The sequence below is a fragment of the Gymnodraco acuticeps genome, unplaced genomic scaffold, assembly GCF_902827175.1.
Source record: "Gymnodraco acuticeps unplaced genomic scaffold, fGymAcu1.1, whole genome shotgun sequence".
In the NCBI taxonomy this organism is placed as follows: Eukaryota; Metazoa; Chordata; class Actinopteri; order Perciformes; family Bathydraconidae; genus Gymnodraco; species Gymnodraco acuticeps.
In genome coordinates this window covers 110,918-123,012 of record NW_022991460.1, presented here as the reverse complement: position 1 = coordinate 123,012, position 12,095 = coordinate 110,918, and the positions used below count along the sequence as shown (strand labels likewise).

General features: G+C 41.9%; 1 protein-coding gene across 1 annotated transcript in view; it reads left to right on the top strand.

Annotated features, from left to right (window-relative positions):
- The window catches only part of LOC117532977 (integrin alpha-11-like), a gene marked incomplete at its 5' end in the record, with an annotated part of 46,221 nt that extends 35,044 nt beyond the window's left edge, over nucleotides 1-11,177 (top strand). Inside the window, 12 exon segments of the mRNA XM_034196599.1 lie at nucleotides 59-144; nucleotides 593-797; nucleotides 1,194-1,292; nucleotides 3,356-3,432; nucleotides 4,731-4,814; nucleotides 4,895-4,994; nucleotides 5,119-5,232; nucleotides 5,598-5,681; nucleotides 5,904-6,014; nucleotides 6,680-6,775; nucleotides 7,314-7,427; nucleotides 10,777-11,177. Coding sequence (XP_034052490.1) covers nucleotides 59-144; nucleotides 593-797; nucleotides 1,194-1,292; nucleotides 3,356-3,432; nucleotides 4,731-4,814; nucleotides 4,895-4,994; nucleotides 5,119-5,232; nucleotides 5,598-5,681; nucleotides 5,904-6,014; nucleotides 6,680-6,775; nucleotides 7,314-7,427; nucleotides 10,777-10,857 — 1,251 coding nt within the window.
- Between the last annotated feature and the right edge of the window lie 918 nt (nucleotides 11,178-12,095).

Sequence of the window (12,095 nt, the reverse complement as noted above, 5' to 3'; positions counted from 1 at the left end):
AACGTTACGCTTTAATGGAATTGTATTTATTTTGATGCGATATCATAATTTATTGCAGCTTCCCTTCTGGAACGGCTGTGAGCAGGAAGATGTCTGCGTCCCCGACCTCATCCTGCACAGCCACACCGACCTGATGAGCGCTCAGTGAGTGCAAAAACACACATGCATTATTATTATTATAACTTTTTTTGTCATTTAAAAAAAAGTTTAAATCGTTTTTAATTTCATAACCCTGCACAATTTGCACATATAAAACTCACTCTGCCTCATTGTATTTGAATTTTAATAAAAACAATTTACAACAACTTTTCACACTTTATATTTGTGTATTCTTACTTTTGTATATTTTATATTATAGATACTTTATAGAGATACAACTGTCTACTGCTGATGCTGATTCTACTGTTGTTTGTTGTTTAACTCATGTTTTTTTAACTTATTTGTAATATTTGCTTTTTCAATATGAATCCAAGTCAGACCAAAACAAAAATGTCCCAGTACATATCCCTGTGGAACGCCACATTAAATTGATGTATCTACTACTGTATGAATTAACTCTTTATAATGCTAATGTTCCGTGTTGTGCCTGAAGGCAGTTCTGCGGCTCCAGGGAGGGGGCGTCCTGGTCTCTGTGCAGCCAGCAGGGGGTGCCGCAAGGCTCGCTGCACGTGGTGGAGGCCGGACGGAGGAGGATGGTGGTGTTCGCCCGGCTGGAGAATCAGGGAGAAAACGCTTACGGAGCGTCCGTCCACATTTCTACCTCTTCCAACCTCCTGTTCTCCAGCCTCATCGTCAAGGTGCCTGCCTGCCTGCCTGCCTGCCTGCCTGCCTGCCTGCCTGCCTGCCTGCCTGCCTGCCTGCCTGCCTGCCTGCCTGCCTGCCTGCCTGCCTGCCTGCCTGCCTGCCTGCCTGCCTGCCTGCCTGCCTGCCTGCCTGCCTGCCTGCCTGCCTGCCTGCCTGCCTGCCTGCCTGCCTGCCTGCCTGCCTGCCTGCCTGCCTGCCTGCCTGCCTGCCTGCCTGCCTGCCTGCCTGCCTGCCTGCCTGCCTGCCTGCCTGCCTGCCTGCCTGCCTGCCTGCCTCAGACTAACAGTGTAAATAAAGGCTTCAGGTCTTTGAAGAAAGACATGCAATCGGCCTCTTCTGGTTAAATAATAAACTCTCTGTGACCCTGGCCCCTCCCCCTTTCCCCTCAGGACCAATCAGATATTCAGATCGAGTGCCACTCTGAGGACAGACTGGCCAATCAGAGGAGCTGTACCATCAGTGCTCCGTTCATGAAGTCTTTGTCTCAGGTACGTTCTGCACCTGGCCTGCACACCTGTACTGATGTTAATCACCACAGATTATGAAATGATTAACCGCTTAGAGATTTCCCGCCCCTTAGCCTGTCACTTACAATGTGTGGGAGCGCTAGCCAATAGGAGCATGAGTGTTACATAATGATGTCACTATGTCACAGAAGTAAACAAAGGAGACCAATGGAGGTGTTGCAGGCGCGGGGGGAGAGAAACACAGGGATTTTAGCTTTTGCACACCATTGACATGCACTAAAACCTAAAAGCCTCTTTAAGCCCTTGTTCTTGTAAATAAATTGTACAAAAATACGGTGACGGAATGGTGAATATTCATTATCTTTGAATCCAAAAGTGTGTTTTTTTAGAATATTTCATAATATAATTTCACTAAACATAAAACACACAGAATATGCAAATTATACCGCTTTAAAAATGGATTGTCAGTAACTACAGCCGCAGACAGGCAGCAACAGGTGTTATAATGCAGCTGTTTAACAATCAGACTAATGATAGTGGTTAAACAGACAGAATCCCCCCCCCCCCAGGGTCTGAATGAAGGTAATTGGTCCAGGATCTTAACGAGGCTGCAGGAGGAAACCGTCTGAGACATTAAACATCCATTAGATCATAAACTCACACCTGATGCGGACAGATGGACGCTTTGTCTTGACAAAATAAAAAAGATTGCAATAACTGGACATAGTTTTTGATACTGAGAAAACACAAAGCTACGTTCCATTTCTAATGCATTTCTTTGTACGTTTATTAGATGCGAACCTCCTGTTGATTGTGTATATAGTTATTGAGACACAATTAACACTTATAGTTTCATGTCTTGTTACATAAGAATAGATCATATTTGTTAACCCTTTGAGACCCACGAGGATCAAAGCGTCATCACTCCTCAGCTGTTGGAGCCAAAGACATGCCGTGTTTTTCCTCTTAAACTGCAGAAACGGCACTAAACAACTCGGCACTAAGTTTTTCATTGAGAGGCGTTTACTTATTTCGGTGAAACGAATGTGCGTAAAGTTTTAAAAGATGCCTCACCTTGATTGTGGCGCATTGCTTATCGTTTTCTGTTTGTATAGATCTATTCTCATCCACCATCTTTGTTTGTGACGTAAAGAGTGTAAGAGTCACGTTTCTGAATCGGACCCTCTGAGTGGATGCAGTCACAGCCAATCGGATTCAGAGTCAGTTCCGTTGTTTTGTGTACTGAAACGAGACCCGGTATAATTCCACCCGCGAAAAAATAAAAGTTGGAATACGTTTTTTTAGTGTCTTAAAAGTAGACTGAGGCACGGCAAGGAAGTGTCCTGCAGCTGAGGCTTTGGAGCGGATTGTTCAAGGGGACGATGTTCAGCATGCCATGTGTGATTGTGGACAGGAACTGCCATGATGTATATCATGTGTTATTTGTATTTATGGGCACATATCCCCTATTATATTATAAGTCTCTAATGAGTGACATATATCCTTAGCTGAGGTTGTGCTGATTTCTGGGATGTCTAAAACTTGATTATACTGTAAAGAAATGACCATTTATAAGGCAAAACACACAAATACGTATTTACAAACGGAAATGTCCTATGTGGGTCTCAGGGGGTTAAGTGTTATTATGGGAGAATTACTATTCTTGTGGTACTGCTGCCTTATTAGGCCCATATTGAGCAGCGCATGTACAACAACTTCCTTACTTGCAATAAATCAGCACTGATTTGAGGGTTATTGAGGAAAAACTCTACTAATGGCTTATTACTTGTAGAATATGGTCATGTAGAATAAGGCATTAATAAGTGTTTTATAATGACTAATACAGAGCCAGTATACTGCTAATATGCATGTTAATGAACAACTAGTTGATGGTTAATTTGTGTTCCTTAATATAAAGTGTTACCTGTATTTTGTATTCCTCTGGATTGTGGGAAAGCGTATTTCGATCTCTCTGTATACACAAACTGAAAGATTGGCAATAAAGTTGACCTTGACTTTTTGAATAAACATTTGTAGGATTGTGGGTTTTAATTTGAAAAGCAGCGTGCTCTCTTCCTGTCCAGGTGTCTTTCCATCTGGAGTTTGAGTTCAGCCGTTTGGTTTTTCTGGATCACATCCGCGTCCTCATGGCAACCAGCAGGTAAAACACCTGAGATCATTTCAATAAAATACAAAATTATACAAAAAAAGTTAATGTTTCTGCATTAAGTAGGTAATAACGTTGTTTTGGTTTCTTGTTTTATAATTAGTACATTCTTCACAACCTGATTGGTCTATTGACTAAAGAGACATTGATTGGATGAGAGGGTTGTAGGGGAAACATTGTTTAAAAATGATATTTGGATATCATTACCACATGCTCGGCAATAAGAGGTTAAATCAAATCAAATCAAATCAAGTTTTATTTATAGCACATTTATAAACGATGTTTGGTGGAGCCAAAGTGCTGAACATATAATAAAAATAGCCTACAGTAGAGACACTTTACAGCTAATACAACAGCACAGGTTAGTGTTAAAGGAAGACAAATACATTTGATTCTGGAGAGACAGGAACATAAAATATCTGTGTTCTTTTGGCTATTATTTGCTAAATGATGCCTTTTATTTACAACATTGTTATTAAAACTAGCTGCCCGGTAATGTTGAATGTTTTAATGTCAGTTTATTCTTTATAAAATAACATTTTAGGAAAGTTTTGCATCTTAAAAATATGTTTTAGGATTAAAATGGTGAAGTCTAGGGTTCCTCACAAGTACAGAAGTAAAGGTGTGTGTGTGTTTCTGTTTTATGTACTTGTGGGGACCCCACTCCCATTTACGGACACCAGGTCCCCACAGTGTACATCATCACATTTATTCCCAATTTATATTCTAATGTTAGGATTAAAAGCGTTCATACACAGGAGCATTTATTTTCTTGCAATTATGTCACCAGTAAATATATTTCTTAATAGAACTTCTATAATAGAATATCTTGCAGGATAAAAAACTTCCTCAGCCGTCGCACTGGGCGTCAAATAATCACATTTTATAAACAACAATTAGAAAACAACAACATGACAACAAGCTTTATTACTTCTTTCAACCTTTCCTTCTTCCCCTTCACAATAAAAGCCTGAAATGTACAATACACACAGCCTTACTGTTTTCCAGAGGTAGGGAGTGATTCATGCTAATGTTGTTATAGCAGTGTGTGTGTGTGTGTGTGTGTGTGTGTGTGTGTGTGTGTGTGTGTGTGTGTGTGTGTGTGTGTGTGTGTGTGTGTGTGTGTGTGTGTGTGTGTGTGTGTGTGTGTGTGTGTGTGTGTGTGTGTGTGTGTGTGTGTGTGTGTGTGTGTGGGTGTGTGTGTGTGTGTGTGTGTGTGTGTGTGTGTGTGGTTGTGTGTGTGTGTGTGTGTGTGTGTGTGTGTGTGTGTGTGTGGTGTGTGTGTGGGTCAGTGAGGGGGAGGATGGTTTCCCAGACGACAACATCAAAGACATCTTCCTCCCTCTGAAGTACCAAACCGACCTCCTGTTCACCAGGTGAGGAACGACTAATCATATCTTACGTGAAATTAAATAAGTTTTGTAATTAATTTAATTAAACAAACTCTTCCTCTCAGAGACCCGAACCCTCGTCGATTTCAAATCAAATCCTCCTCTTCCTCTTCCTCCTCCTCTTCCTCCGAGGATCAAGCGGACACCTTCAACCTCACGTATAATGTGAGTTCAACAACGTACAATGTGTCGGAGAGAGTTAGCTAATAGGAGCGTAAGTGTGACGTAGTGATGTCACCGTGTTCCGGAATGTTTTCGACTTCACTGTAAAACGTTACTTTTGGTACAGATCCAGAACTCGGGTGTCTTCCCGCTGCCGGACGTCCTGTTCAGAGCGGAGATCTGGGCTGTGACGCGGGCCGGGAACCAGCTGTTGAACATCACCGACTACAGCGTCCTGCAGGTACTACAATATCATGAATTATACAATATAATATTAATGAATAAGTTGTCCGGCTGCTGCGGTGTCAAAACCTCAGAATATAAAATAGAAAGTAGTAGAAAATATTTAAGTTTTTTCAAAATACCACTTAACCTGTTAAACCCTGAGTCTCAGGGCTTCTTAAATCCCAGGCAAAATAAAAAAGAAGAACTTTAATTATAGAAATGTATTTACAAACTAAATATAATCCACTCTCCTCCTCCTCCTCCTCCTCCTCCTCCTCCTCCTCCTCCTCCTCCTCCTCCTCCTCCTCCTCCTCCTCCTCCTCCTCCTCCTCCTCCTCCTCCTCCTCCTCCTCCTCCTCCTCCTCCTCCTCCTCTCTTCAGGCGCCCGGCTCTCACTGCTCGCTGCCTCCGATCAGATCAACCAATCAGGTCGCAGCAGAGGACCTGACACACCTGTCACAGCTGGTGAGATCAATAAAGTTTATAATAAAGTTTAAAACAGGAAGATGAGAGACCTCCAGGAGTCAGTTTGTTAAAGACATATTTCTTCCTCCTCCTCCTCCTCCTCCTCCTCCTCCTCCTCCTCCTCCTCCTCCTCCTCCTCCTCCTCCTCCTCCTCCTCCTCCTCCTCCTCCTCCTCCTCCTCCTCCTCCTCCTCCTCCTCCTCCTCCTCCTCCTCCTCTATAGAATCAGAGTACAGGAGTCAGTGAGGTGTTTCACTGCAGATTGAGTCTTCCAGCCTCTTCAGACGTCAGGCTCAGTCTCAAAGGACGCCTGCAGCTCCACACCCTGAATACTGTGAGTCTGAGGATCTGAACTGCAAATAAACAAGTGTAATACAAGTAGAAGTACTCCGATCTTGTACTTGAGTTAAAGTAGAAGTACTCAGATCTTGTACTTGAGTGAAAGTAGAAGTACTCAGATCTTGTACTTGAGTAAAAGTAGAAGTACTCAGATCTAGTACTTGAGTAAAAGTAGAAGTACCAGAGTGTAGGTATACTCTGTTACAGTAAAAGCATTCAAAATGTTCCTCAAGTGAAAGTAGAAAAGTATTCTCATCAAAATATAGTGAAAGACAGTAAAAGTAGTCGTTGTGCAGATTGGTCCATTTCAGAATAATATATATGATATGTTTTATAATGATTGATCATGAAAGTGTTCTCAAAGCTGGTGAAGGTGCAGCTAGTTTGAAGTACTTTGTATACTGCAGGGTAGCTGGTGGATTTACTCCAGGTGGAACTAAAGTCTGATTCAACACTTGGTTAGATTTCACATCATTCATCCACATCTGTGAAGTAACTAAAGGGATTAAATACATGTAGTGGAGTACAAGTACACCATGTACCTCTGAACTATAGTGGAGTAGAAGTACACAATAGCTTAATATGGAAATACAACATTGTAGTTAAGTACATGAGTAAATGTACTTAGTTACTTCCCACCTCTGGTTTATTTGATTGCAGGTGAGCTTCCGGTCTCTGGAGGTCTTGACGTCCGCCTCCGTCCAGCTGGAAGCTTCCAGCCCGATGTTCCTGCAGGAGGAGAGACCGCTCCGACAGGTATACACTCCTGGGATCAATATATATTAGAGCACTGAGATCTGTGTATTTATAACTCCAAATGACAGCCTGTCAAAGGTCTCCCTTTTCACTTTGATATATTAGTATTGATAGCAGCAGATAGTAGTTTTGAGCCTCTGCTGCCCCCTGCTGTCAGGCTTTATTATTACAGTAATGATAGGATTTGAATGGGAAATTAGTGGGTTGGTAGTTAGGATTATATATATATATATAATTCGTTTTTACTCTCACTATTTTCTAATCTTTTATAAATAAAAAATCTCTCTTTTGTTATATTTTTCTACTATACTATTTAGTCATTAACTGTGTGTGTGTGTGTGTGTGTGTGTGTGTGTGTGTGTGTGTGTGTGTGTGTGTGTGTGTGTGTGTGTGTGTGTGTGTGTGTGTGTGTGTGTGTGTGTGTGTGTGTGTGTGTGTGTGTGTGTGTGTGTGTGTGTGTGTGTGTGTGTGTGTGTGTGTGTGTGTGTGTGTGTGTGTGTGTGTGTGTGTGTGTGTGTGTGTGTGTGTGTGTGTGTAGATCATTGTGGAGCTGAGGAAGGATGAGGATCACATTGTCTCCGTGTGGATCGTGGTGGGCAGCTCAGTGGGGGGGCTGCTGCTGCTGGGACTCCTGGTGCTGGGACTGTGGAAGGTGCACACACACATACACATGTTCCTGTATATGCACCAATGTGAGGTCCATACAATTTCATGTGGGAAGTGGGGACTATCTTTTCTGATATACTAAGGTCGCATTCACACCTGTAGTCCACTTCTCTGGTGCGCACCAGACGACAGTTTGTCACATTGCTTAATTTAATCAAACGGACTACTTTGAGCGTGTAATTCATGCTTTTGTTTCTACGCGTCTAGATTACTATAATGCCCTTTGTGACGGCCTAAACAAGACCTCGCTGGCACGCCTGCAGCTGGTACAAAACGCTGCGGCTCGGCTGCTTACAGCAACACGCAAGCATGAGCACATCACACCTATTCTGGCTTCCCTCCACTGGCTTCCATTTTAGAGTTCATTTTAAGATTTTATTGTTTGTTTTTAAATCGCTTAACCTGTTAAGCCCAAGAGACCCCGGTACCGGGGCCCTCCTGCAACATCTTGCAGGAAACAGTGTCTGAGGGCAGGTTCATTTAATAAACTATGAATGTTTTATATCTATGTAACGGGAAGAAACTCATCTAACAGATCATTTTAATTGTTTTTTCAAAACAAAAAAAACACAATGCTAACGCTGAGCATCCGAACTAGCAACGAGCGAAAAATGCTAACAGATGACTGCACCGAAATTCACTCACAAAACCTTATTATTTATATTTGCACATCCAACAAAACATCGTTTCACATCGTGAGGTGACACAGAATCGAAGGGTACCCTCATTATCACTCAATTATACGAACTCTCTGAGATAATAACAAGAACACACATCAAAACATGTGGCGCTAGGTAGCTAAAAACGCTAACATGGCTCACCTGTGTGGTAGTCTGGTCAAAAGTGGTCTTCAATGGCATTAAAATGATAAAAACGCTGCTGAAGTTAATCCATAGGTCAATCCAATGTGTCTGTGTCACTTTGAATGATTTCTGATAACCCATAAGCAATAAATCTGCTTTTCGATTTTCAGATGTCAGAGCGAGAGATAGGTTCACTCTGGTGCAAACCTGCAAGTGCAAACCTGCATGTGCAAAGCCCCCACCTTTTTGTTTTACCATGTGTGTGAGTGGGGAGATTCCCCTTCGATTCTATTGGCTCTAATGGTCAGAAAGAGATGTCAATCACCAAAATCGACCAATGGGTTCCAGAGAAACGGTAAAACCCCCATTTCCACCCAAATCACCTCAGAGGTGGAGTTTTTTTTGCTAAACCTCTCTAAAAAGGTCAAATGTCACTTGTTTTGCATCAATCTTGATACAGGGCACTTATTATATATTGTACTTTGGATTCCTAAAGCTTTTAGTTTTCTAACCCATCATCCAAGGGTGGCTTTCACTATAAGTACAAAATCATTTCTGAACGGACACTATAATTTACAGTTTTTTACTATGTTCAATTTAAAATAAAAAACATCTATATTGATTCTGACTTTTCTACATCCAACTCACAGGTTTATCATTACTTTAAGAACAAAGATTATTAATTTAACCCCTTTAGACGGGAAGATATGGTCATTTGTTCTGGGAATGTCATTTTCGAGCCTGAGACCTGAAAAACAGGCTCAGGGATGAACAGGTTAATGGGCTGGCCCCAGAGTACATCTCAGACCTCCTAAAGGTGTACACCCCCTCAAGGGCTTTGAGGTCGGCTGATCAGCTGCTGCTAGTAGTCCCAAAGACCAAGAAAAAGACAAGGGGAGATCGAGCCTTCTCAGCGGTAGCCCCCAGGCTCTGGAACGACCTGCCCCCCCCATGTCAAACTGTCGCCCACCCTCCAAACTTTTAAGTCCCGCCTAAAGACCCACCTCTTTCCCCTCGCTTTCGAGTCAGTTTGAGCTGTGCTGTACCTATTTGTATGCTTTTATTGTCTGCCCATAGCCTTTGTGTACCTTGTATTATTTCGTATGCCTTTCATCTATTCTTATGTGTGCCTTTTATCTATTATTGTAATATTATATTTTATTATAATGTTATGTTTGCTGTGAAGCACTTTGGTAAACCCTCTGTTTTTAATATGTGCTATAGAAATAAAGTGGATTGGATTTGGATTGGATAAACTTTAAACACAAGTGAACGGAAATGCTGTTCAACAATTGGTCAGACATTAAGCCTCCTCCATGGAGCATCGGCAGGTTATTTTTATGCTGCTGTTAATCTGGAGATCAACAGACTCTCGAGGACGGCTCATATGATTATACAATCAGACGACGTGCGATAAAAAACATTATAACGCATATAATGAGAGACGTTCTGCAGTCAGGAGGAGGTTTCAGCGACGACAGGTGGCTCTGATAAGATTATACCACATCCTTTTTGCTGCACAGAGGGGACCAGTGAGTTAAGCAGTCACCAGCAAATATAGCCTAGCTTATGTGTATGACCCTATAGGCTACTGTATGTTAACCACAGCCTAGATTACAAGTAGTTGTATCTTTAATATCGGGGGAGCTGCCACTTTTATGTAGTTGATGGAGTATTTTTACTTTACACGACACTGTTCAACTCTTCATTCTGCTTCACTCTTTCGCTAACGATTTTGAAGACATCCGCGTTCTTGTGACTCGTAAATACTACGCTTCCTATGTTTTGGTGCGGACTGCGTTGAAGCGCTCCAGAGTTCACTTGCAAGCGGTACGAGACCACCTGTTTTAGAGGACCAGAGTCCGGTTGTTTAGTTCACTTCAGAGGTCTCGGACTGCGTTCACTCCGACCCAAACGATCCGCATCAAGCGGCTCAACGCACCAGGGCTCGATTCAACCGGACTAAACATGGCTGGTGTGAATGCGACCTTAGATACAAATACATTTTGCATTACTTAACTGGGTGGCTGAGACTCCAGTTACCACCACAGCTACTTCAAATAAACCAAATAAACCCATATTTTGAAGGTGAGTAAGGACCTCTTTAGGGGGGCGCTGTTGGGTTCATATCACAATAAACTGAGTGGCTACCCTCCCCTTCAGCTCACAGTTAATCCCAGCTGCAATATATATTAAATTAAAGACAACTTATGAGAGTTTTAGATTAATATAGAAGCATAATACCAACAAAGTATCAATTTCTGTTAGACACAAACACCACAAGTGTTAATTAGGCTACTATTTGCTTATTATGCTTTTCGTGAGGAGTTTGAATCTTACCTCCACAACTTCCTTCCTTTTCTGTCTCTTGTTTTGTTTAATTGTGCAGACTTGTGCTATCTTAATAATAAAGACTGCCATTTATTACTCATGTTGGACATCATTTAAGTGTAAACAAAAGACCTGCAGTCTATAAGTTTAATGTTGTCCTTCATGCAGTTCGATGTTTAACTTCTTCTGTTTTCCTCTCAGCTCGGCTTCTTCAACAGACGCAGGAGACAGGAAGAGGAGGAGCAGCCGTCGACCAATGGGAAGGCAGCAGAGGAGCTGTGATGTCACAGTTCTTCAACTCATAAAGTCACAGATTTAAAACACGTTGTGCTTCTGAGAGGTCAAACTGTGAGCTGCAGACACACAAAGTCCACTGTTTGGAGACGTAGCTTCCTGGTTTGAGTCCTCAGGTGTTGGACTTCATGCGGACACTATTTAGTTTGTTAGAAAAGGTTTAGTGAGTCCAAATACAGAGTTTGTCAAACACAGTGTGCCAAACTACCAGGATGTTATACTGCATCATCCGGCATGCTTTTCTGACCCACAATCCTTTGCACAGCAGGTAAATACACTGAACAAAAATATAAACGCAACACTTTTGTTTTTGCTCCCATGTTTCATGAGATGAACTCAAACATCTAAAACATTTTCTATAAACACAAAATAACCATTTCTCTCAAATATTGTTCACAAATCTGAAAGAATCTGTGATAGTGAGCACTTCTCCTTTGCCGAGATAATCCATCCCACCTCACAGGTGTGGCATATCAAGATGCTGATTAGACAGCATGATTATTGCACAGGTGTGCCTTAGGCTGGCCACAATAAAAGGCCACTCTGAAACGTGCAGTTTTGCTTTATTGGGGGGGTCTGGGGGGGTCCGAAAACCAGTCAGTATCTGGTGTGAGGGTTAGGGGTAGGGTAATGTTGTGAATCGAGTGGCCTGTGTTCGTCGTCCATAACATACGCCTGCCCATACCATAACCCCACCACCACCATGGACTGCTTGATATGCCACACCTGTGAGGTGGGATGGATCATCTCGGCAAAGGAGAAGTGCTCACTATCACAGATTCTTTCAGATTTGTGAACAATATTTGAGAGAAATGGTTATTTTGTGTTTATAGAAAATGTTTTAGATCTTTGAGTTCATCTCATGAAGAATGGGAGCAAAAACAAAAGTGTTGAATTTATATTTTTGTTCAGTGTAGATGGACTTGTAGACATCATTTGTAAAGGCAGCTGCCATATGTACGACAAGGATCCCCTGAAGGCATCACGAGACTCTACCTGTGATGTAAAGTGGGTTCTGAAAGCAGAAGATAAAACTAAATATAAAAACCTGCAGTATTTTCCTCTAAAAAGTATTAAATACTGAGTGTATACAAAATGTAAAAGATAAAACACAAGACTACCTAAGATGGCTGTTTTTTTATTTCACACTAATGGACATTGTAAATGCGTCTTACGAACACATGTTTATTATTTCCACATTTATATCTGATGCACTTTTGTTGTAT